Source organism: Malus domestica, chromosome 12, assembly GCF_042453785.1.
Source record: "Malus domestica chromosome 12, GDT2T_hap1".
Lineage (NCBI taxonomy): Eukaryota > Viridiplantae > Streptophyta > Magnoliopsida > Rosales > Rosaceae > Malus > Malus domestica.
Genome location: NC_091672.1, coordinates 7,202,541 through 7,228,220, shown reverse-complemented (window position 1 = coordinate 7,228,220; position 25,680 = coordinate 7,202,541). Strand labels below are relative to the sequence as shown.

General features: G+C 38.5%; 3 protein-coding genes across 4 annotated transcripts; all 3 read left to right on the top strand.

Annotated features, from left to right (window-relative positions):
* Positions 1 to 6,578: 6,578 nt before the first annotated feature.
* On the top strand, positions 6,579 to 13,368 carry LOC103409506 (uncharacterized). The gene is made up of 13 exons (XM_070809979.1): positions 6,579 to 6,889; positions 6,971 to 7,075; positions 7,381 to 7,536; positions 8,324 to 8,440; positions 8,961 to 9,071; positions 9,238 to 9,300; positions 9,584 to 9,710; positions 10,966 to 11,048; positions 11,439 to 11,655; positions 11,808 to 11,935; positions 12,503 to 12,577; positions 12,757 to 12,877; positions 13,092 to 13,368. Exons 1-13 carry the CDS (start codon positions 6,752 to 6,754, stop codon positions 13,199 to 13,201), a joined length of 1,551 nt encoding a protein of 516 aa, XP_070666080.1. The 5' UTR covers positions 6,579 to 6,751; the 3' UTR covers positions 13,202 to 13,368.
* A 534-nt stretch (positions 13,369 to 13,902) lies between these two features.
* On the top strand, positions 13,903 to 17,940 carry LOC103420209 (WD repeat-containing protein 55-like). Of its 2 annotated transcripts, XM_070809978.1 has the most exons (16): positions 13,903 to 14,043; positions 14,410 to 14,693; positions 14,796 to 14,860; positions 14,956 to 15,043; positions 15,151 to 15,223; positions 15,304 to 15,410; positions 15,515 to 15,557; positions 15,658 to 15,714; positions 15,841 to 15,917; positions 16,092 to 16,140; positions 16,230 to 16,276; positions 16,366 to 16,439; positions 16,676 to 16,731; positions 16,860 to 16,980; positions 17,087 to 17,174; positions 17,523 to 17,940. In XM_070809978.1, the coding sequence occupies exons 2-15, from the start codon at positions 14,566 to 14,568 to the stop codon at positions 17,167 to 17,169; spliced, it is 1,068 nt and encodes a 355-aa protein (XP_070666079.1). In that variant the 5' UTR covers positions 13,903 to 14,043; positions 14,410 to 14,565; the 3' UTR covers positions 17,170 to 17,174; positions 17,523 to 17,940. The 2 variants fall into 2 exon arrangements, with proteins under 2 accessions (XP_070666079.1, XP_008356495.2); XM_008358273.4 differs by lacking the exon at positions 17,523 to 17,940 and having other exon boundaries at positions 17,087 to 17,417.
* Positions 17,941 to 20,266: 2,326 nt separating this feature from the next.
* Positions 20,267 to 24,204, top strand: LOC103437066 (receptor protein kinase-like protein ZAR1). Its single transcript, XM_029090456.2, has 2 exons — positions 20,267 to 21,847; positions 23,211 to 24,204. The coding sequence occupies exons 1-2, from the start codon at positions 20,530 to 20,532 to the stop codon at positions 23,846 to 23,848; spliced, it is 1,956 nt and encodes a 651-aa protein (XP_028946289.1). The 5' UTR covers positions 20,267 to 20,529; the 3' UTR covers positions 23,849 to 24,204.
* Positions 24,205 to 25,680: the final 1,476 nt, after the last annotated feature.

Below are 25,680 nucleotides of genomic sequence, written 5' to 3'. Positions count from 1 at the left end.
GAGCGGGCCCTTATTCTATAAAAGGGACTTCCTTACCACCATTAGAGAGCATCACCGCCTACTGTGCAACCGCTTCGCCGCTAGCATCAACTCTAGCCCATCATTTATGTATTGGGGAGTGAGCCTTTATTCTATACAAGGGACTCCCTCACCTTCAATGCCACAAGCCGAGCCAACGAAGGCAACATAAGCCACAAGCTGAGCAGCCTCACAACATGTTCTATTTCTAGTTGAGCATCATTTCACATTGAGCACCGCCTCATATCGAGTATCAGTTCTAGACGACACTAGTTACTTCGGCCTACACATAGACTGAATTTCAAGTCTCCAGCCAAAAGACTCTCTTGACTAAAGACTTGGGAGACTACTGTTAGCACCATATTATATTAGGCATCGTTACTTGAGCCTCCAGACATTGAGCCTATGATCTATATAAAAGGGGAGGAGCCCTTAGTCTATAAAAAGGGACTCCTCACCCTCATAATCCTCATGCCTGAGATCCCCAAACAGAGGCTCTCATATTCAGAGCTCTCATCCTCACAGAGAAACTCTCTCAAACTCTCTTTTTCTCTAGGGGACTCCCCATCACACTTGTAATTCATACATTCATACAGAGAAATACAATCAACATCAGTGTGGACGTAGCCCAAACATTGGGGTGAATCACGATACATCTTGTGTTCTTTACTTTCTTGCAGATTCACGGTCGGATTTACGTTGTTCCAATACCCCTCCGGTTTTGTGCATTAACAAATCAATACTACATTATTTGGAGAAGGTAGCAGAGCTTTTACATAGACAAAAGATGTATTTCTAAAGGAAGTCTAAGGCTAAAAGGGTGCAAAATTTGGACAAAGCACAACTTTCTGGATATTTGCTTGACTGAGATGCAAGTTGTATGTTTGTTTGTTTGATTGGTTGAGTGTCCTTGTCTCTGGGCCTTCTTCCCCTATTTATAAGCGAATTAGCCTGACTACACCATTTATGCTCTTGTCCGAAAGCAACTGAAGGGTAATGAGTCATTAGCATTTTTACATGTTTTGCCATTCAAAAAAGTGCTTTTGGGCCGAGAGTTGGTTGATTTCCATCGGTTGTCACTTCCCTTATAAGCACTTACCTTTTGCATTTAATGGGGAGTCGTCATATTATCTAGAGATATTTGGGCTTGGTGCTGGGCTTCGGGCAAAATCTTTTTTATTGAGCTCTTTTAGGCTTTTCTTCCCTCAAAGTTTTGATGCACCTAAAGCCTCTAAAGTGCATGCTTTTCAACCTCAAGTTCCACCTCAGGTTCCACCTCAGGTACATCATAACTTTAGACCTTCTGATTTTCTTCTTCATAAGTTAATTACTGACTTTGGCCCCCACTTCTGCTATTTGTAGGTTTCTATTGAAGGTTCGAGCACTGTCTCTCCTCCCTTGGTAAGCCATGACAGTCCATTCCCCCCGGCAATAAGAGAAAGTAACTCCCCCTCCATCTCCTTCCAAGGTTCCGGTCTTAACTTAGGGAGATTTACCTTGTCTTCTTCTGACTTGTAAATTTTCCCTTTAACACATCTGTCTTGGTTGCAATAGGGTTCTGGAGAAGGTTCAGGCAAATCTCCACTGCACATAGTGCGCAAAAGATATCTTTCTCGCCCCTTCCTGGTTTTGGTATCACATGAGTCTCTATCTCTAAGCCTGTGAGTAAGCGAGCCAATACTTCTACAACAACTATTTTCATTCCTGCTCCTGCAATCATTCCTACTCCTTTAGCTGAGGTTACCCCCACTTCTACGGTTAAATGTGCGAAAGGTGCACCTTCTGCTTCTTCAGCATCGTACTTGCCTAACCTATTAAAGAAATTCGGGCAAATCAAAACTAAACTGCAGTCACCTCCAACATCTTCTGAGTCTCTTTCTTTTCAAAATGCTCATCAAATCTTCAAGGATTGGATGAAACGGGACTTCATAGCTTCTTTCAGCCTTAAGATTCTCCATAATGCGGAGAATGCCTTTATTAAGCTTTACCAAGCTCAGTTGTTGTCCTACGCTTAGTACAAGTCTTTTTTAAGTTTTTTCAAGAATTTGCAGGCATTAAGGGATCAACATCAGAAGGCAGAGCGGGTGTCCAATAGAGTGAAGTGCTTTCAGGAAAAACATATGAAGAGTACAGCCGCGCTCTGGTTGTTGGTAGAAGAAAGGTCAGTGGTGGAAGAAATGATGACAGTGGTTGATTCTGAAATCCAGCGTTTGGAGGAACAATTGTCTTTACTCAAAGCCGAGAAAATGACCATCATCAACCACATCTCCCAAAATGTAGAAGAGATGAAGAAAATTTCGCAAGTGGTTGAGGATTCCAAAACCCAATTTGTGAACAGCAACATGTATTTAGGAGAACCAGGCCGAATTTTTACCATCATGCAAACTTACTTTTCTAGAATAGTTGCTATGGCCGAAGATGTAAAGCTGTTGGACTAAGATTTATGTAATCCCTTCATGAAATGAAATCTTCTTCTATTTAACTTTCTAGACTTTTAATAGTAGAAATCTCTCTCCAAATTTACCCGATCTTGTTAAGAAAAACTTATGAACATCTTGGACAAGTCTTTTAGTTGAAAATCGTATCCCAACCTTTGGAGGATCTTCCCTGCGGTTTCTTTTTTTGGTTGTCCTCAAAACACTTATGCAAGCTTCTAGTTTTTCCTTCTTTCTTTTCTTGATCATCTTCTGATTGAGGATGTCTTTTGCTGCTGGTACTTCTAGCTCATACTTATATTAGCGTTACTTGTATAAAGCTACCCCCTCTATTATGGCTGCTTTGGATTTTTAGGGCATCTTAAGAGTTTCCTTTGTGGATCTTTCATTCTACTTTTACCTCCCAAGTGGCTCTCCCTTTCCCCTTCTTGGCCCATGTTAAGTTGATTATATTTATTAGGGTTTCAAGGAAAGGATCCGTGTCTATCATCATGTCGGCCTGAGGTTTTTCTAATAGCAACTTTCCTTTAATGATGAGATCTTGCACCCAGTCTCTAAACTGGACATAGTTGGTGATGGAATGGTTGAAGATGTAGTGCATCTTGCAATACTTTTTCCCTCTTAATTCCTCGGGCTTGGGCAACTTTTTAGTGTTATCGGGCATAATTACCCTTGCATGTACCAATTCCTCATAGATTTCTACGGTCTTAGTTACGTCAAACGAATATTTCTGGTATTTTGGGGGTTTTATGGGAACAAATTCTCCATCGTTCATCACCACCTTTTGATCTTTGACTAGTTGGACTAATCTTTTCACCATCAAAGGCTTAAAGGGAGAGGTCATCTCTGATGCACACATATCTATCGCTTTTCCTCTTTGACCATCATTTTCTTCTGGCTCTCCCTTAAACTCCACTTGGTGGATGACGGCCTTACTTTTGTAGAAATGTGGCGTTTTAGAAGAGTGCTTCAATTACTGCTCTTCAAGCAACAACTTCTCATACTTAGTGGCCGCAATCACCAGCTCTTGTAGCTCATTAAATTGTACGTCATACAATTTCTTCCTCAAGGGTAATCTCAAGGCCTTTTGAGCAATAGATATAAGCTAGACATGGTTGATAAGAAACTGGCATCTCATCCTTGTCCTCCTAAACCTCATAATGAAGTCTTTCAGAGATTCATGCTCGTATTGTTTTACCTCGACTAGATCATTGATGGTCATTTCTGGCTTCATTCTGTAAAATTATTCATGGAAAGCCATTTTCATTTGCCCCCAGTTAGCGATGGAATTTAGGGGCAATATAAAGTACCATTGAGACGCTGAACCCACCAACAAGTTCCCAAATAACCTCAACTTCTAGTTGGGATTGTCTTCAAATGCCACCCAATGGTTGAAGAACTTGAAGATGTGATCTCCGAATGACATATTGTTATCTTCTTCGCTGAATATTGGGAATGTGGGCATCTTGAAGTTAAGAGGAAAGAGATTTTGCTCATCAATGAACTCTAGATAGGGCTTTTGATAAGCGATTCTAAACAGGGGGCAAGCTTGTGGCGGGGCATTCCTCACCTATCTTTCTTAACTCAGCCAACTCATCTCTGAGTTGTTAATGTGCTGTATTATTAGGCGGGGTATGATGAAGTGGTTCCCATTTCTCGCTATAATTGTTGCCCGAGTTAATCTCCTTTCTTGCCTCGGGCTTCCTTTACTTGAACTCTCCTTCTTTATTGGTCATTGGTGGTGGCCTATAAGGAGGAGGCTTGTCAATCTTGGTCGGCTCTCATTTCCCATTAGATTCCCAGATCAATTAGGGCATCCCATATTTCGTTCTTTCTTGCCCGCTCTGCCCTCTACTGTTTAGTGAAAATAGGGGGTCGGGCAACTCTGCTTCCAGAATTTCTTCCAACACTAGCTGACTAGCTCCGGATTCTTCCTTATTCTTTCCTTTATCCTTTTTTTCCTCAAGTAAAGGAAACAGAGGTATAACTGGCTCTTCCACAGGGTTGGCTTTTCTCATCATTTCTCTAGCATGATCATTTCCTGAGGTAGAGTATTCCAGATCTAACCTTCTTTGTAGATTTCCTGTTAATGAACATAGTGTTGATTTCTTCTCTTGTCTTTAGAGGGTTTCTCTCCATGCTTTTAGAGTTTTACTCCATGCTTTTCAAGACAGTTATCATGGTAACCTGCAGGTCTTCATTTGTGACCTTCCCTCTTGATTTCTCAGAAATAGTCGGGCTTTTCGTTAAGACAGGTCATTGCAAGTCTTCGGGGAGATTTGCCATGCCAGATCTTGGTATATACTAGTGGTTTCTGTTTTGCTCCCATTCTGAAAGTTTATTCTTTCCTTTGTCTTCTTGGCATACAAGATTTATGATCCCACCGGGCGTGCCAAAACTATGTTCGGGTAGGAAATTTGGTTGAACAAGTCACTAGCTTGAGCACACAACTCCCCGAGGAGTTGGCACTTTGGTTGATTGTCGAGCTCCGGCTTGCCGAGATGCTGCAAGAAGAGGACAAAGTTAGTTCTTAAAGGTGCCTTTATGAGGCCTTAGGTGTAGATCTTGAGACTTGCAATCAAAACTAACTATGTGCTAAGGCGTGCCACTGTCATCTCTGTATGGCAAATGTAGATCAAATGTATTTAAGCCGATTACTTGTGCCCTAAGTTATTCTGACTTCTTGTTATCAAAGGATTGTTGTAGATGGGTTAAGTCTACATTAAGTTCTTTTCTATGCCTTAAGATCAAGGACTTTTAGTTCTTTATCTTGTATGCTTAAATGGTGGAGATCCAGATCTGATCAAGTCATCAGTTTTAATTCACTTTTAATCTTCTTATGACAATAAAACCACTAAGTGAACCAGATCTGAGAACTAATAGAACTTTGAATCATCAAAAGATTGGAAATGACTTGAATATATACTAAGGAATACATTATAACACCAGATTTATTAATTGAAAGACAAAACAAAGAGAGGCGGACACGATTTCACCTTGGCGGGCAAGGTTAAACGTCTTGCAATCTCTTCATTGTCATAGTTATAAAGGGTTAGATACTGAAAGAGGGATGAGTGGTAAATGAGTTTACACAAGAGAATCGATACTACAACATTTGGAGAAGGTAGCAGAGCTTTTACATAGACAAAAGATGTCTTTCTAAAAGAAGTCTAAGGCTAAAAGGGTGTAGAATCTGGACAAAGCACAACATTTTGGATATTTGTTTGACTGAGAGGCAAGTTGTATGTTGTCCTTGTCTATTGGCCTTCTTCTCCTATTTATAGGCGAATTAGCCCAACTACACCATTTCTGCTCTTATCCGAAAGCAACTGAAGGGTAGTGAGTCATCAGTATTTTTACATGTTCTACCATTTGGAAAAGTGCTTTTGGGCCGAGAGTTGGTTGATTTCCATCGGTTGTCACTTCCCTTGTAAGCACCTAACCTTTGTATTTATTGGGGAGCCGTCATATTGTCTAGAGATGAGTATCTGGGCTTGGTGTTGGGCTTCGGGCAAACTCTCATTTATTGAGCTCTTTTGGGCTTTTCTTCCCTCAAAGTCTTGAGTTAAATATTAACCCAAACATTTATTATTATATAATAGAATGAGAAGTCACACAAATTCCACATATCATTTTAATTAAAACCCTTTAGTAATGAGATTTTATTTGTAACTTTTTAAAATTTCTGTTACTTAATGAGATATTATTTGTAAGTTTTTTAAATTTTTGTTACTTTTTTATGTTTTTAACTATCTATTTCTCTTGTGTGATTTTTTATTTACTTTTATTAACACCCTATGATTTTATAAAGACACCCAACATCCTTCTTTTTTCTGGTGAACTTCCTTTTTAAGTTAACCAATGTTGAACCTTATTTGCTGACTTGGGTTTTGGTATTTAATCAAGTTTATTGGGAATATAAACATATCTCTATACACAGAGGTTTGATCAACAACATCTTACATGTACGAAGAAAAATTTAATAACTCTAAGATATTTTCAACTAAGATTTTCAACGGTTATCATCAAAGTCTACTTTGTTTGCTTTCTTAAATAATTATATGTGTGACATTCAGTGTGAATCGTTATATTTTACAACATTTCCAAATTTATTATTAAGAAAAAAAAATGTCGCAAAACACCAGAAATTGCAAAAATAAAAAGAAGAAAACAAAACCCCTCTTCCCGGTTCATCTGGAAGACGCCCAACGGCTCCGATCACTGCACGATATATAATACTTTGCCGCGCATTCGAGCAAAACCCCATTTGAACAAACAAATGTAAATGCTCAATCGGCATGAAGCTGCAATCTTTGAACAATGGCTATGCAATCCGAGCCCTCAGCCCCAAACCCAATTGCTCCGCAGAGCTGAAACTCCCAGCAACCGTCCGATCATGCGCTCCGGAACAGGACCTTCGAGGCCAATCCGTTGCTGTAAGCTAAGCTATTTGATTCCCTTTCTGATTCCGTTAAATTACTGCAATTCAATCTTCCGAGAAAGTTTGGTGTTTGCAGATTGTTGGGTTGGGAAAATCTGGGAGAGCTGCGGCCAGGCTTGCTCTTGCCAGAGGTGCTTCAGTTTTCGCCTTCGATCAGAACCCGAATCTGCGTCTTTTAGAGGTATGCCCAAAAATCCATTTGTCCCACTGATTGCATTGTGCATGTGTGTGCAGCTGTGTTTGTATTCATAAACAAGAAAGAGAAATTGGCTGAAATGATGAAAATACTAATCCCAATTGCTGAAACTATCAATGTTCTGGATTTTATTGATATGTCATGTATGTTTGAATTGATAATGTTGTTAATATTGATCCATATTTAAAATCCTCATTTCAGCAATTGGGATTTGTAAAACCCTCATTTCACCCAATTTCCCTGCCATCATCATGCATATTTCTAGTGGTTTAAGTTCTAGTTGGTTGCAGAAAGATCCGCTCTTCAAGAAGCAATATAACGGAATAGGTGGATTGAAAACAATCCTGGGTGAATTTGACGAGGAGCTACTTAATAATGCGGACAGGGTTGTGGTGTCCCCTGGAGTTCCCCTGCAAAACTATGGTCTTTCCTCTTTGTTGCAGTCGGTAAGTTAGTGCGTCATAATGTGTGCCTACCATGGAATGAATAAATCTAAAGACAATCTACCTATATGTTTAATTTTGAATAAGTTTAAGCTTTGGTGCAACCGTTGAATGAATAAATCGAAGACGACAAACCTGTTGGAATTTTTTTAGATCGACGGGCCCGGGGGGCTCCACTCTAACGACACCAATACTGTCCCCAACTTTACCACAAAAGGCCTCGTATTAGTTAGAGTGGAGTAATCCTGTTTAAAGTCATTGCTTTTCTTTACCTCCACTGATGTGGAACTGCTAACACGCCCCCTCACGTGTAACCCCATTTAGTGGTTCACACGTGGAGATTCACACATCGGCAATTGAAACTCAGAGGTTGGCTCCAATGGAGTCTAGACTTGTTTTCAATCTTTTCAGGAAGTGCCTCTTAAGAAGAAAGGCTGGCTCTAGGTTAAGAGTCCAAGCTTGTTTCCAAGCCCACACTTCCTTGTGACAAAACCTATTTAAAGTCATTGCTTTTCTTTACCCCCACCAATGCAAAACCTATAAGTTTAATTTTGAATAAGTTTAAGCTTTGGAGAAATATATACATTTACGTGCCTTGCTTTATGTATCATAACATTCCTTGGTTATACACGTGTGGACTGGTGGTGTACCGTTTCTGTAATCCGTTTTGAATGGATTCATTCAAGTAAAGGCATTGGACAATGCCTCATTTAGGGAAATATGCAGCCTTATTTAGTTTAGTTGTGGATTCCTGAGATTTTGTCATGAATTCTTTGCTGCTGAAATGCAGGGAAAGCAGGTAATGTCTGAGTTGGACTTTGCTGCTGAAATTCTCCCAAAAAGTGTAAAGATTTTAGCAGTGACAGGGACCAATGGAAAATCAACTGTAGTCACTTTTGCTGGACAGGTACTAGATCTTACTCTTTTTATTTATTTATGCTTACAACAACAACAAAGCCTTATCCCACTAAGTGGGGTCGAATTAATTTATGCTTATTCATGGTAATTTCAGTATCAACGTCTCATATTGTTACTGATAGCAACAGAAATCTGAACCGAAACACTTAATCTAAAGCCCAAATGAAAAATGGACAGTGAGAAAAATGCTATCATTTCTGAAGTTCACAGTATAACAACCTAAATGTGTTCCACCAATCCCCAAACTCCAAAAATGGATGAATAATCGTCAAATTCTTAGATAAGCTGCCTTGACATTGCTTCCAGCATGCATTGCTTTCAATTGGTACAAGTCCCTGTCTGCTGTCTATAGAAGCTGCAGCATCCATGCAAAGTTATGTTGGAATAAAGAGAGTTGTTAAGTAGAATACTAGGATAAATTTAGTTTCTTATATCATGAATTTATCCTGTTAAAAAATGGAGTCCTTACTATTCCTCTATAATTAATTTTTTTTCTCATATGAAGGTAGATGCTTAGTCATTTTGGAATCGAGACATTTGTTGGGGGTAACCTTGGTAACCCACTCTCAGAGGCTGCTTTCCAATGCTTACAGCCACCTTCTTCAAAACCCAAGTTTAAGGTATGTCCAATAGTCTGGGTGAATTGTGTTCCTGTGTTTGTGAAAGTGATTTTGCAATAGCATAGTTGAAAGTAATTGATTAACTAGAATTTTTGGCTCAACTTGAAATTTGAAGTAAATAGGAGGCACGTAACAGACATATACGGATGTTGCTACATTTTTCCAGGTTGCAGTTGTGGAGGTAAGCAGTTATCAAATGGAGATTCCCAGCAAGTACTTCTGCCCTTCTGTAAGTGCTTTTTTGAAAATTTGCTTTGTTGCACCCCCTTAAAGGTCGTACCCAGTGCACAAGGCTCCCGTTTTACGCAGGGTCTGGGAGAGGTGAATGTCGGCTAGCCTTACCCCCATTTATGGAGAGGCTGCTCCCAAGTCTCGAACCCGAGACCTACCGCTCATGGGCGAAGGCACTTGCCATCCAGCTTTTTTGAAAATTTGCTTTGTTGCACCCCCTTCCAGCTTTATAAATATTTCACACTTTATTTCCTCCTCCAATATAATATGCTTTTGTGTAGGTTGCTGTGGTGTTAAACCTTACACCTGATCATCTAGAAAGGCACGGAACAATGAGGGATTATGCACTGACTAAATGCCGGTTATTTTTTCACATGACTGGTGCCAAGCTTGGGCTTCTTTGTTTTGGTATGCACTTTGTCATTCTCTGAGTAAATGTATTTTGGGTCTAAAGAACTTTTCTGAAGTTATTCCTGACATCCATTGTTAGCAATTTACCCCATCATTGCAGTTTTATTAATAGGTTCCTATTAGATTATAGGTAAGGCACGAAAAAGTGAGTTTGTGTGGTTGGGTTAGACATCATGCATGATGACTAAACCCGTTTTTCTGATAGCAAGATTAAACTAGGAATGGAGAACCTGTGAAGTCGAATGCTTAGATTTTTTATTTTTTTTCCTCTTCTTTTTAAGAAACAAATTCTCAGGTTTCTATATAACTGATTTTAGAAAAGAAAATTGTTAGGTTCCTTAAAAATGACCTCAATGCAGACCCTGAAGGTATACGGATGTTGACATGTAGATGAACCTTGATCACAACAATACGTTTTACTTTCTTTCTTTGGCTTAAAAATCTACTTCTAAAAGTGATATTGGGATGACTTCTCTTTCCGATTAGCTGTGGTTTCTGTGATACTTAAAGAGAGGGTCTCCTAAGTCCATTGGATTATCTCCCGGAGTAATCCTATGGCCGCTCTTTCTTTGGCCCCATCCTGTTTGGAGAATGACCCTTATGCCAGCTTAATCAGTTATTCTCGCAGTTGAGATAAGATTCGGACTGCCACTCTCATCCATTCATTGAGTGATCCCTAGCTCTCACATTCAAGTGTTTGCTCGTCTTTTAGGCCGGTGATCTCAGGTCGGGGATAGGGAATGCAAGTTGGTCAATGTAGATCTATTTCGTGTCAGGTAGATTGTTATGTGTTGATGTTTCCATTAATTTCATACAGTTTGTTTGTTTGAGAGTTATGTACATCCCTTTGAGTCAAACTATATATGTTTCTATTTGGTTACACTGGACATCTTTGAAAGTACAAAGCACAAACGTTGTGAAATACTGCGTAGGATGCATGGAGGCTGGCAATTTTTAAAACCATGTGTAAAAGTCCTGGAAAATAGATGATGACCAGAACCTTTTCAGTTGGTTTCACTTTATCCTCATTCATCTGGTGTCTGTGTATGTATATGTGATTTGGGTGATACCATACCATTGTTGCTTATATGAGACTTGGTATATGTTTCTGACGGCTTTTCTTGCAATCTATTTCAGGAAACCAGTACTTAGATGAAGCAATTGTTGAAAGCTTGAATGAACTTAATCTTGCCTGGATAGGAGCCATTCCAGGGTATATGTTTCTGATGGCTTTTCCTGCAATCTATTTCAGGAAACCAGTACTTAGATGAAGCAATTATTGAAAGCTTGAATGAACTTAATCTTGCGTGGATAGGAGCCATTCCAGGTGTGAAAGTAAGAATTACTTCGCTTATTATTTTAGGAACTTTGCTGTTCAATTTTCAAGTAATGGACCATTATAAGTCCACATAACAATGTCAAATATTTGGAGAAATAAAGATAGAAGTCCAGCCCCACGTGAGATCAAGAGTTTGGAAAATTGTCTTATTTTGGATGGTCGTAGTGTTGCCATTTTATTTTAGAAACAGTGAATGAATTCTTTTTTTTTGGAAAGCTACGGCTCAAAGTCATTGGTGGTAAATTTTGGAATGAAACATAAACCATAATTTATATACAAGTCTAAATTTAGACTTCATTCATGTTTTCTCCTTTCTGCCTTTCTTCAGTTTTACTTTTAGTATCATATATGATTTTAATTTGGTAATGTGTATTAAAATTTGAAAGATTGACATGGAGACAAAAATTGCAAGCTTTGAAGTGCCTGCATTGGGAGTCAATTCACAACTACAATTGGGGGCAATGAAAACGATGGGGGGACACAACTTTCACAATGCTGCGGTGGCTGTTCTGTCTGTTGTTGGACTGAATGTTGGAGTTGATGTTGAAGCGATAGGTCCATGTATTGAAAAATTAAGGGCACCACCTCATCGTATGCAAATTGGTTAGTTGAAACAGATGCACCTCTCTAAGTAGTGAGCTATTTCTTTCTTCACTTGATCTTGATTGGAAATATGAAATCAAGGAGTTGGAGCATACCCTTTTTTCCCGTGGATCAAATTTATATCTTTTTCACTACTTAGTTTTGTTATGCAGTATGCAAGGATATCCATGGAGTAACCTGGGTCGATGACAGTAAGGCAACAAATGTGGAAGCAACATACGCAGGACTAATGGGTCTAAAGAAACAAAAGTCTGTGGTTCTACTTGGGGGCCTTGCGAAGGTTACAATTTATCCTAGTTGCTAAATGCTGCTTTAATCTTCATATTTGCTCAGTTGCCTTTGTTTTTTCTCCTTACATGAAAAGCTTAGAGTAGGATATCGCGTTCACCAGTCAAGTGGGGAGGAAAAGAGAGAAAATTAATTGGAGTTAGATTAATGAATTAACAGAGACATTATTTATAGTAGAAATGAAAATGCGAAGTTCTTTTATCATTTTACGCGTCAAGTTAATGTAAGAAATCTCTGTTTGTTGTGCTTGCCAAATACTCATTTGAGTACGCATTAGATAAGTCAAAATGGTTAGTGCATGTGCTAGTAGTGTTGCATCATTAGTACGTATTATGAATTGAAGAACTAGACTCTCACAGTCTCACTTTAAATTTAACTTTATTACGTTGAACTTTACTCGTAAATGAAATAATTACCTTAGATTTTAGGAGGAATTCCAATGAAATTTACATTATTTTAATAAAGTTAATGTACCTTTCTCGTTTATGTGATCTAACTTTGTTTTTTCTTCAAACAAAGTCACCGTTAAAAGTTGCATGATAATGTTTTTCTTTTGCAGGTGTTAGATGGACAAGAGTGTAATGGTTTTGAACGATTGATAGAACCTTTGAAGTACCAGAGATGTGTAATCACGGTATATTATCGTTTCCTCTTGATTTATACTTAGTTGCGCATATCAGTGCTTGTGCCTTCAAATCTCGTAGTGGTTTTCCAATATGAAACATAGTTTACCTGCATCTTGTGATAATTTTTTACCAATAAATTCTAAATATTCTCCCTGACTAATGCTAACTGTTGACCAATGTCTCGAAGTTTGGGTCTTCCGGAATGCTGATTAAGAAGACGCTGTCTGATAACGGTCTTAGCATTCCCTGCATCAGAGCCGTAAATCTTAAGGAAGCTGTCAACTGGGCTAGGAGTATGGCAGAACATGGTACGTACATCATTGCTCAAAAGTGCTAGAAAATCTGTTTGTCTATTTCCAGCCCATTTCTGTTTAATTGCGTATTAGCGGGTTCCAGTTATAAAATCTCTACGTTAAATGATTGGCATTGAGCATTGTTTTAAGAAATGTATTACCTTAAAATTTATGAATTTTAGCGACGCGAAGATATCAAGCTTATTTCATTATTCTCTGATTATCGCAGGGGACAGTATTGTATTAAGTCCAGGTTGTGCAAGCTTTGATGAATTTAGAAATTTTGAGCACAGAGGAATGTTTTTCCAGGACCTAGCATTCACATACGTATCTGGGTAAAATTTTCCAGCCAGGATGCATATTTCGTATCTGAGCTCGAAAATTTTTAATCCTTCGATCTGTACTAGTATTGTAAGGGGCATTTTCCCCAGCTGCTCTCTCCTTTAATGTATTTTTGGCAATGTTTTCGACAATTCATAAATCAATCTTTTTCTTTTGCCTCAGAACATTCTCGAATTGTTTACTTTAGAGTAAACTTCAAATTTAGCATTTATTATGAGAGTTGTCACGGTCTAGTGATATTCTTTTTTACTTGTAAGTGAGAGGTCTTTGGTTCGATTATCGTCAAAGTCAAATTTGAACCATATTATTGCTAGAGTAAACTTCATAGTTTCTCTCCGGATGGTAAAAGAATGGGGCAAAGCCAACGTAGATTACCTTAACATCTATTACGAGAGTTTTAGTCCAAATTAGGGGTGGGCATTGGAATGGGTTTACCAGCCAACCCACCCGGCATGAGTTGGTTTGTGTTGGATTTTAAAGCATTGAAACTTTACTTTTGGGTAAAAAATCCGTTTAGTGGGTGGGTTGGGTTGGGTTAAAGTATTATTAATCCGATTGAAACCGTTATATTTTGGATCAACTTGATTGGGTGTTCCAAAGTCCAAAACTATTGGACTGGATTCGAATGTGGGCCTTCAGTTATTATAGCCCAAACAGATCCCAGCCCAGTGGTTACGTCATGTGCCTTCGTTAAGTCCCCTCAAAACCCCTCCGCCTCTTCCCTTGTTGCCTGCCGCTGCACCTCTGCCTCTTCCTCCTTTTCCTCTCTCTTCGTCGGTCTCAGCGCCACAGACACCGCCGCCGCCTTCCCTCCTTCTCTCAGTCTCAGTCTTCACTGCGTAAGTCATGCTTCATCTTTTTCGGCAATAATCTTTTTCTTAATTTTCTGTGATTACTATTATTAAATTGAAAATTTTGAATTATTTTGCATAAATTGGAGGCCGAATTGATTGGAATTAATTGGATATGAACTATATTAATTTTTATGTTCGGGTTGCATGTTGAAATGATTACTCTCAGTTTATTTGATTATTTTTGGATTTAGAAATTTTCAACTTCAGTAAGCTCTCTCTTTTGTTGTGATTGAGTTTAAACATATTCTAGTTGAATTTATCTCAGTTTTGTGGTGAATTGTTCATATCTACTATTCGGGTTGGTTTCGACAACAGCTTTTAATGTCTGCATTTTCCTTTCTTTTTTCCCAGTAGAAAAGCAATCAAGTTTGTACTGGATTGAACTGAGGAAAATTTAGAGTTCAGACTGCAACTGTCGTACGGGCCTACGAACATTTTTGCTTGTATGAAGTACGCACTGATCGTTCGCTACATATAGTGAGAAAGAAAGAGGAAAGTAATAAAGGAATGGAGATAAATTTGGGGCACTTGGCGTTTGACATTGATTTTCATCCATCGCAGCACTTGGTGACTACAGGTCTTATCAATGGCGATCTTCACTTGTACCGATATGCATCTGATTCAGTACCTCAAAGGTCAATTTTCTTAAGTTTCTCCGTTATTTTTTCTTAATTACTTTTTGCATTCTTATATGATTATTATTACTATGATGATGATTGAGATGAATATGATATTAGGGTGTTGGAAGTTCATGCACACAGTGAATCTTGCAGAGCTGTTCGCTTCATCAACAATGGCCAAGGTATCATTGAGTTTTTACTTTTTAGTTATTTGATATTGTTACTATATCATAATTAGTTGTGCTAATAAGAAGTTACTGATGGATGATGATGTTAGCAATTTTGACGGGCTCTCCCGACTGTTCAATTCTTGCAACGGATGTGGAAACTGGTGCTGCTATTGCTCGCCTCGACGAGGCTCACGGGTCTCTCTCTCTCTCTCTTTCTCTCTCTCTCTCTGTGCTCTGCAATTAGTCAGCTCTCAAGAAATTCTCATTTAGATCATGACCTAACATTCCTTAATCAAATTCAGGTCTGCAGTCAATAAGCTTATAAACTTGACTGAGTCCACAGTTGCCTCTGGAGATGACGAAGGCTGTATTAAGGTCATTTTGTGTTTTGCTTGTGCTTCGTTTACCGTTATTTTCGTTGGTTTTGTCATTTTTTGACATTGCTTATTGGTCAGGTGTGGGATACCAGGCAACAGTCTTGCTGCAATACTTTTAAAGCTCATGAAGAGTACATTTCTGATATGACTTTTGCGGCTGATTCCATGAAACTCCTAGGAACTAGGTAGTCCTTCATGCACTTGTTTTTTTATTGTATTTCCCTTACTTTTGCGGCAAATGCAACCCTCAAGAGTTGTTCATTTATATTTGTTCTTTTGCATTGTTAAGTGGAGATGGGACTCTTTCTGTTTGCAATCTTCGAAGAAATAAAGTAAGGGTTTGTTCCTTTCTAGAACTGTTGTAAAATACAAGGTCAATGCTTATAGTGGATTACTAAAAGATTTCCAAATTTGGTTCTATGGTAATGACAGGTGCAAGCTCAATCTGAATTTTCAGAAGAGGAGCTACTGTCTGTGGTTATCATGAAGGTGGCATTGCTTTCTACCCCTTTGAATTTCTTCCCGTGATTTTATGATTTCATCAATATCATATATTTTTCCCTCTGCTTTTCTTCTCCTTTATTCCATGCCTTTTTCATTTGTTTTGTTGGTCAGAATGGTCGGAAAGTGGTTTGCAGCTCACACATTGGGAATCTGTTATTGTACTCATGGGGATCTTTCAAGGATTGCAGGTATTTGTTATTTTCATTTTTAATCATGTTTAAAAAGTTGAAATTCGTAATTGGTGGGGGTAACAATCCGGAAGAGATGTTGTCTTTAATCATGAAAGAAATACTTTCAACTTTATTGCTCCTCTCTCCTTCCCACGTCTGATTTTCCTTTCTGGATGACCCTTTGAATTCCAGTGATCGATTTGTTGATCTCTCTCCGAATTCTGTTGATGTTTTGTTGAAGGTGAGTTGGTCATATATACGTTTTACATTTGATGGCATTTAATTTTTGTACGAGTGTTAGTTGAATCATTTTAAAATTTCTTGTGTCAGCTTGATGAAGATAGGTTGATCGCTGGATCTGAAACTGGACTTATCAGGTGAAATAGCATGCAGAATTGATTCATTATATTTCATTGTTCTTTAACCTTTTTAGCATTAAGATTGATTTCATATAAATTTCTTTCAGCCTAGTTGGTATATTACCCAACAGAGTCATCCAACCTATTGCAGAGCACTCAGAATACCCGGTTGAGGGTCTCGGTAATGCATTCTTTTCTTTTTAGAGGGTTGAGTAACCAAAGTGTGTTTCGTAATTCCACTTTTATTGTTGAGCACATTATGTAACAGCGTATTATTCATAGAAAATACATTATGGTGGCAAACTCATTGCTGCTGAGTATAATATGGTCTCGTTGTTGAATCTTTACCATCAACCTAATGCAAATTTCTTATTTGTTTTGTGGTTGGTTAACAAGCTGTCTTGTTTCGTTTTGTAGCTTTTTCCCATGATAAAAAGTTTCTGGGCAGTATAGCACATGATCAGATGTTGAAGGTGTGTCTCTCTCTCCCCCTCTCTCTCAATGCTCTTTTATTAATCTGTCACGTTTATGATTTCAACCTACTTTCTTGTAATGATCTTAGTAGTTATACGAATTGACTCTTGACAATTGCTTAACGCAGCTGTGGGATATGGATGAGTTATTGCAAGGTTCGACGAAGCCTTCAAAGCCTCAAGCAGCTGTGGAGGACAGCGATAGTGATGATATGGATATGGATATTAATCCTCCAAAGTCGAACAAAGGTTTGTTTACATAATTAAAAGAATAGAAATTCGGTTTGGCTCCAAAACCAAGCACAATAGTCATTATCAAAAAGCATTATTTAACCGATGTTACTATCTTTTGCAGGGACAAAAAGGAAAAATGCAAGCAAAGATCGTGTTTCGGGAAGTTCAAATGATTTTTTTGCTGATTTACAGATGGAGGGTTGAATACGGTCTGTAAATTCCGGTACAACATTTTTCGTTGGAGCAAAATGCATATAGTTTCCCCTTACAATTGCTAGACCTGTTAATCAATTATTCCCATAACATGCTTTAGGGGATTATAAGATATTCAGTTTTTGTTTATGATCACTTTTATGATGTGAGGGAGGGAGGTTTTCAATTTAAGTATTTGTCCGAACCAATCTTTTGTATCTGAAGTTGTAAAAAATTCTCCGTCAGAGTTTTGCCATCAATTTGCATCCCCTCTCGAGCTCTGAATACCGGGGAAGATTATATGCTATGCACTTCAAGGCCTATCTGCTCCATGCATTTATTAACGACATTAATATTCCGAACAGACTGGTACGACATGACCGGACGTGGAGGTTAACTCGAGTTAATCCAATCAACAACAACCATGTCGAACGGGAATGAACACCGAGCATTAATCCTTTGAAATCAGGAAGCTATGTTTTGTATTGTTTTTGTAGGTGTTCAAGCTTGTATGAGAGCCAATACAATTAAGTGGGCAAAACCGAACAACAAGATTGGGTTGGGTTGGGATTTTGGGGATTGGATGGGCTCGGGTAACATATAAAACTGAACTTTTGATTTTCTCACTTGTTGGGTGGGGTTATGGTCCAACGCATCCTACTCATATCTGTGTTTGCACGGGGAAAAAGATTCTAGGTGTGTCTCTATAAGCGTTTTTATAAGAAACACGTTGAAATTTTACTCAAAGCCTATATAAAGCACATCGGGGTATTATCATTCTAATGCATCGATAAGTTTACAATAAGGGGTGTGGATAATAAGTTGGTGTCTGAGTTTGCCATTCACTATTTCGAACCTAAAACTCTTACTTACAAATGTAAAAGAATATTGTTAGATCATATTACTCATTCAAAGTAAATAAACATGTCATTAACTTGAAACTAAGCTTAACTTTGTTTATCATTTCTTAATATTATAAAGTAAAAAACACAATCAAGAAAATTCTGCATAAGGTTTTATTCTTTTCTGTCTTGAAATAAATTCTACAATAGTCCGATTTGAAATGGACAGGTGGAATCTGATTAGTAAACGTATCAACTATGGAGTATAAATAACAAATCATATCCCTATGTGTTATAATAAATGGATAAGTTTGCAAAGTGTTGAGATTAAAACAAAATTCTAAAAGATGTTAGACGTTAGTCGGATAATGGGTTGGGGCCTTACACCTAGACGGTTTAAGGAGAGTACCTAAGCAGGTCTAGATGTTTTTTCTTAATTTTCAAACGTCTATGAATTAATCAGAATAGTTACCAGCCGTTAGCACTTAAGCAGCGTTGGGCGAAATTTTTTAGAAAAGTGGATTAAAGCATATAAATCTAACCACCTACTAAAATGATGGATTTGTTGAAGTTTGAATTGAGACGAGGCATGAGCCAAACGAGTTTTGTCTTGTCACCCAAAGTTTGAGTGCACATGAGAAAACAGTATACACGGGAGACAGAGCGAGCTTTTGCTTGGATTCTCTTGGGCGGAATAGAATAATCCCAAGTCCCAACTATCAATTTTGAATCTCATAATTTCAGAATGAATTGACATAAATACCCCTGGTTGCTTGGTTAGTGGAAAGTGGAAAGTGAAAAGTGAGTCACAAAGCATGCCTATATGTAAAAATACAAAACAGTGTCATTGTCAAATGATTTTCTGACACCATCACTACATTACTCAACAGATCCTCTCCGGATTCTTTTGCTAAGGATTGTGAGGTTTTGTAAATCGTGTCCGTTCATCGTATATCGTGCGATCAATTTTTATCAGTTACTGTTTGTGTATAATTTTAAATAAAAATATATAAAATAATTTCTGATCGTACGATATACGATGAACGAACACGATTCATAGATCTTCGAGATCCTCATAAAAAGAATCCTGCGAGGATCTGGATTCCTAAATTACAAACCAGTCCCCCACACACACCCTGTTTTGGCTAAACCTTTCCCTTCCTCTTGTCACCAACGGGGGATGGTCAACTAAGCTTTCTTTTTCCCTTACAAAATTACAAAACTAAATCACAAAATTGTTCATTTTAAGGTTGATGTGGTTGAGATTTAATTAATAAACAAATCCTCAATTTCACTCTTAGCTTTTATATTTAGAGAGATTATATTCACACACCTCAAATTACTTCTTTCATACCCTTTTAATTTTTTAATATTTTTTTATCAAATGTTAGGGGTGTGTAGAAAATATTAAAAAAATTAAAAATGTGTGAGATAAGTACTTTGAGGCGTGTGAATATAATCTCTCTATATTTATACAAATATTTCATGGTAATGATTGTGTGTGGGGGCAGGGCGGGGCGGAGAGCGGGGCGCTAGCCAAGCCGCCTAAATTGAGCATCATGATATTTGGTATAAGTTTACAAATATTTCATGGTAATGATTTGGGGGGGGCCTAGCTAAGCAGCCTAATTGAACAACATAATATTTGGTATCGAACTTATTATTCAGTAGTTTCTAATTTTTAGATCAAGTTGTCGAAAGTAGTGATGATGTTAAACTTAATCAAATACATAAAATTCTGAGTGTCGCTTTGACCTTTATAACTGATTTGGGCACAACGGTCATGACAATTGCAAGTGGGAATATGATATAACATAATCCCATTGTCTTAAAAACAAATAAGCTAATAATAACAAAGGGAATAGTTGTATATCCAATCCCAAAATTCATAAATCTTCTCATTCCTCCCTCTCCTATTGCTTGTTTTGTTTGAAACTAACAAACTTTAATCACGTTTTAATTTGTTCTTAATTTTTCAAAAAGATTAACCACCAAATATTTTAAATATGATAGTACTTAGTTACTCACTAGTCAGTACTCTTTATACTTATTTTTCTATTTATCCCAATTAAAATGCCACATGATCTTTGTGTATTAAATTTGTAAGTTAAATAACGTGTAAGTTAATAATTGAATTATTACTTAAATGTTGATTAATTTATTTATTTATCATCGTAATACATTATTTAATTTCCGTACTATTGATTGATATTTTTTTAATTAGCTAAATCAGTGAGTATAGATAAAGGAAACCAAAAAAATTAAATAACAAATGTTAGACATTATGGGGATTTGCAGGTGCTACTGAGTGGTACAACAACACTGGTCAGAAAAATTCAAACCTCCCCTCGAATTACACAATTCTCCACAAATTCAAACTCAAGCTCTAAAACCCCTTCTTCTTCTTCCACCTTCTTCTTCTTCCTCCTCCTCCAGTCTCTCTGCAACTCCAAATGAACCAGTAGAGAGATAAATATATATAGAGAGAGAGAGTGGCATTGCCAATTTCCCAAAAATTGAAAGAAACAAAATGATGCTTCTTTTGCTGCATATTGCTCTATTTCTGGTTCCTGACGTGGTTCTCTGTCTCAACCCAGATGGGCTCTCCCTCCTCGCACTCAAATCCGCAATCGAAACCGACCCGACCGGGATCCTCGACTCCTGGTCGGAATCCGACCCCACTCCCTGCCACTGGCACGGCGTCGTCTGCACCCGCAACCGAGTCACCGACCTCCTCCTCGCCAACAAACGCCTCACCGGCTACATTCCCTCCGAGCTCGGCCACCTCGACTCGCTCAAGCGACTCAGCCTCTCCAACAACAACTTCTCCAAGCCCATACCTGCCCACCTCTTCAACGCCGCCGCCCTCATTACTCTGGACCTCTCCCACAACTCCCTCGTGGGCTCAGTCCCGGCCCAAATTGGAACCATCAAGGCACTGAAGCACCTCGACTTGTCCTCCAATTTCCTCAATGGTTCACTCCCCGAGTCTCTCGCCGAGCTTCCCTCCCTCGCTGGAACCCTGAACCTCTCTTACAACAATTTCTCCGGCGAAGTTCCGGCGTCGTACGGAAGGATTCCGGTGCTCGTGAGCCTGGACCTCCGGCACAACAACCTCACCGGAAAAGTGCCTCAGGTGGGCTCCCTGGCGAACCAGGGCCCCACCGCGTTTTCCGGAAACCCTAGCCTCTGCGGGTTTCCGTTGGATATTCCGTGCCCGGAAGCTCAAAACCCTAATTCCTCGAAAAGCGGAGGTCAGGATGTTCAGAAACCTGTCGACCCGGATCCGAGTCTAGTCAGCGGGGCGGAAGAGCGGGAAAATCGGAGCGGCGGTTCGGTGACGGTTCCGATAATTTCGGGCGTTTCGGTGGTGATCGGGGCTGTCTCGGTATCGGTGTGGCTGTTTCGGGTAAGAAGCAGGGCCAAGGAGGGCAAAACGGGAAAGGAGAAAGTAGTAAAGGAGGTAGCTGAAGTGGTGGTGGTGGAAGAGGGGGAAGGGCAAAATGGTAAATTCGTGGTGCTGGACGAGGGATTCGGGTTGGATTTGGAGGATTTGCTGAGGGCATCGGCGTACGTGGTGGGGAAGAGCAGGAGTGGGATTACGTACAGGGTGGTCGCCGGGAGTGGCGGGAAGGGACCTGGTGCGGCGCCGTCGGTTGTGGCGGTGAGGAGGCTGAGCGAGGGTGATGCCACGTGGCGGTTGAAGGAGTTTGAGGCTGAGGTGGAGGCGATAGGAAAGGTGGTCCACCCCAATATCGTGCGCCTGAGAGCATACTACTACGCGAGTGATGAGAAACTTCTGGTTACTGATTTCATTCGCAATGGCAGCTTGTACAATGCACTCCATGGTAAATTCACCCTCCCTTTTGTTTTTTAATTTATTTTCAAATCTTTGGTGTATTTTTTATCTGAATATAATATTTTGTATTTGATTAAATTAAATTTGCATATTCAAAAGTTCCAAAAATAAATCGTTATCTATGTATTAATCTTGTAAAAGCGGGACCTACATAATATAATATAATATAATAGGGGTTGAGGTGATCATGATCCCGGGTGTATTAAATATTAATTACTTGGGCTACAAGTTCGATGAAGGATATTATTTGTTTTATTTTGTTTTTGTTCTCAATGTTATTGTACGATGAATAATTTGCGTGACACGAGTATATTGTCACGATGATGTCCCCTTGTCAATAATACAAGAACACAATGAGATGTTTTTCTGAAAATCCTTGCATCATTGACATGGAATGTCACCGTGGTGGTATGTCCGAACCAAACAACTCCTTACCCTATTGTTGGCAGGCTAGCTATCTTTTCAGAGAACAAATTGGTAAAACTTTATAAAACATTTCAGACAATGATATGATGAGTCCCAAAAATTACTTAAAAAGTTAAAACCTTATAGATGCCATATGCAATCAATCAATTTTTGAAGTTGGCTACATAACATTTGAGTTTGATATCTTTTTTCTTCGTCCTTCCCTTAGGATTTGAAATCACTGTATTCTCATAAGCACGCATAACTGTTTTTCTTTACGTGTCATGTGACGAGAGAGATACTAGTAGGGGAATGCACCCGGTTGCGCCCGAAATTTCCCGTGACGTGCAATACTTTAGAATATTTACTTGTGTTACTGCTTATGTACTGAAAATATTGCAGTGTGTTTTGTCTCAACTGGTTCACAAATAGGTTAATCTCCTCAGAAATGCATGTTACCTAGACATTTATTCACTCTTCAAATCATACACTTTTGTTCCTATTAAATATCTGTGTGCTCAGATCCAAAGTTATTTAAGACTCCTTCAGCAAGACTGACAAGTTTTCAGAGTTTTTAATATGCAATTTCAAGTAATTTGGGCGCCACTGCAATTCTGGAGCAACATTTTTATAATTTGAAACAGCCTACACATATATACTGTATTTGTTTTGTGTCCTTTGGGAAGTGATTTTCGCAACCATTTTTCTCCCCTGCACACCCCTGTTATTTTTTGGCCGTGGGACTAAGTAAATCAAATGAGAGTTGAGGGACAAAAATGAACACGGGTGTGCGGAAGTTAGTTCTCTGTGTGTTTATTGCACAATGAAACATTCAGTTGATGAAGATTTTACCTCCAAATATTTTAACATCTGTTTTTCTCTTGCAATATAGTGACATAAGATGTTCAAATATGCTCAAACTTGTGTGGTCATGTAATTCATTGCAGGGGGACCATCCAACTCATTGCCGCCATTGCCGTGGACGGCAAGGTTAAAAATTGCTCAGGGGACTGCAAGGGGTTTGATGTACATACACGAACACAGCACTCGAAAGTATGTTCATGGAAACATTAAATCGACAAAGATCCTTCTCAATGATGATCTCCAACCTTACATATCCGGGTTCGGACTGGCACGACTTATGTTGGGTACCTCAAAGTTCACAACTTCAGCATCCAGAAGGCAGAACTCAAACGAATCCATAGTGGCCTCTGGTTTGGTTGTTCCAACTTCTTCAACCATTTACTTGGCACCCGAGGCTCGAATTTCTAGGAGCAAGTTCACTCAGAAATGTGATGTGTACTCCTTTGGAATTGTGCTCTTGGAGATCCTGACTGGTAGGTTGCCAGATGAGGGGCTCGAAAATGGTGGCAAGGGACTTGAGAGCCTAGTCAGGAAGACATTCAGAGATGAGCGCCCCTTGTCTGAGATCATAGACCCTGCACTTCTGCAAGAAGTTTATGCAAAGAAGCAAGTTGTTGAAGCGTTTCACATTGCCCTAAATTGCACCGAGCTTGACCCTGAACTGCGTCCTAGGATGAAAACCGTCTCCGAGAGTCTTGATCGCCTCAAATTGCAATGTTAATAGAAAGAAACAGAGAATGTAAAGCTGACTGCTCATCCGGAATTGGTTGTGGTGCTGAAAAATGGGTTCAGATGGGCGTTTCAATGTATGTTTTTGTCGAGTCGATCACTGTTAGGAAATCCATTAGCTTAATGGGTTGGATGTATCATGTGTTGTGTAGTTGAATTATTGCTTGTTTGAAGATGATAAATTCAACGGGGCCGGCGTGTTCTTAGGTTGCCGGCAGTCTGGTGGAACGGGACGAGAAGAGTATTTTCGGCCGTTTGTTTCTCTTCTTTAGGACTTGTTTTTGCCCTGTTCTCAATCCCTGCTTTTGCTCAGGTTGAAATTTCTAATGGTTAATGTTGATTAGCACCTGTGTTCTTCGTTATGTTTGCTAATTGCTAATGTGGTTTAGGGTAAAGGAAATAATTTTTTATTTTATTTTATGGAGTGGACTGTTAGGGGCACCAACTATCATCCTAAACTTTTTATACCAATTGATGTAGCACATAACATAACCGTTGTTTATACTTGTAAATAACTACAGTTCATAATAAGCTCATGAAATGCCACCACATGAGTTCGCATTGCACTTTTTTTGAAATTGTATCAATTCATACCTTTTGCCTCTTTAAACGTCTAATCATTCGTCAAGTCAATAGGTTATTTGTCAATATGGTGCAAATGTGGCTTCCACGTTAGCTTACATATGCATCTCACGCTCACATCATCATCATCAAGTTAACGAATGATCAATCCGACCAATGACATATATTGATACAATTTTAAAACATTATGGTGCTAAAAGAAAAAAATTCATATTTTACAGCTTATTTTAAAAATTATGTCATACTTGGTGTAAAATGTAGCTAAATTAATAAATTCACAATATAATTTGACAAAAAATAAATATATTTACAACATAAATACATTTTTTTGTCGGAAATAAATAAAATTAATTAAAAAATGGCTCATAAATCATTGGCAAATAACGGGCTTAAATGGCCTTATCCAAAGCTAGAGGCTACGAAGCCCAAAAGGCTTTTTTTTTGTCACAACCAAAAGTTTGTAATGTAAGTTTGTTGACGTGGGTCGGGAGGGAGGCCGATGCATTATGTGTGTGTTTTTTGACAAGCGCTAGAACATTTACAAAGATATTCTCACAAGAAACATAGAGCTCTGTTAGAAGTGCCTTTAAAATGATCGAAAATATTTTTTGTAAAAATATTTTTGGGTTCTAAAAAAACTTTAAGTGTTTCCTACAAGAAGCATATAATTGATGTTTCTTTAAGTGTTTTTTCAGGATTCACTTGCATTTTTACTAAGGATTTGTTCCAAAAATATTTTTATCATAAGGGCTTTTAACCATTTAAAAGCACTTTCAAATGAGTTCATGATTTATACACATACATTTGTTTTTCTTTATAAAAAAATTAGTTGATAAAAATAAACAAATGTGTGCATGTGGAGAAAGAATGTATGAAAAATATTTCGCTTCTCCAACGATGCATTAACTCAGCTACAAGAAGTCATGGTGTTTCACAACTGAATACCAAACTTTCAATAAATATGCCTTATGAGCATTGAACTTGAGAGCTACTTAAACCAAATTAAAAACGACTGTCGCTAAACCAGCTGGTCATATAGAATGTTTAATAGTTTATATACTTAACATGTGTTGTCACTCAATATTACAGTTTAGTGTTATTCATTTTCACTTGTAAGTAAGATGTCTTAAGTTTGATTCTCGCCAAAGGCGAATTTGAACCACATTATTATGGCTAGCTCAGTATGAAGCTTAGTCCACTTCCCCACCTCTTCATGTCAATAATATCGTTTGTTAGGGCAAT

Bases quoted from the DNA above. Each gene is read 5' to 3' on its own strand.
- LOC103409506 (XM_070809979.1), top strand. From the start codon at position 6,752: ATGAAGCTGCAATCTTTGAACAATGGCTATGCAATCCGAGCCCTCAGC. The intron at 9,711-10,965 runs GTATGCACTTTG...AATCTATTTCAG, and splicing joins GCTTGGGCTTCTTTGTTTTG to GAAACCAGTACTTAGATGAA. The intron at 11,936-12,502 runs GTTACAATTTAT...TTTCTTTTGCAG, and splicing joins TACTTGGGGGCCTTGCGAAG to GTGTTAGATGGACAAGAGTG.
- LOC103420209 (XM_070809978.1), top strand. From the start codon at position 14,566: ATGGAGATAAATTTGGGGCACTTGGCGTTTGACATTGATTTTCATCCA. The intron at 14,861-14,955 runs GTATCATTGAGT...TGATGATGTTAG, and splicing joins CTTCATCAACAATGGCCAAG to CAATTTTGACGGGCTCTCCC. The intron at 15,918-16,091 runs GTATTTGTTATT...TTTGAATTCCAG, and splicing joins GGATCTTTCAAGGATTGCAG to TGATCGATTTGTTGATCTCT.
- LOC103437066 (XM_029090456.2), top strand. From the start codon at position 20,530: ATGATGCTTCTTTTGCTGCATATTGCTCTATTTCTGGTTCCTGACGTG. The intron at 21,848-23,210 runs GTAAATTCACCC...AATTCATTGCAG, and splicing joins CTTGTACAATGCACTCCATG to GGGGACCATCCAACTCATTG.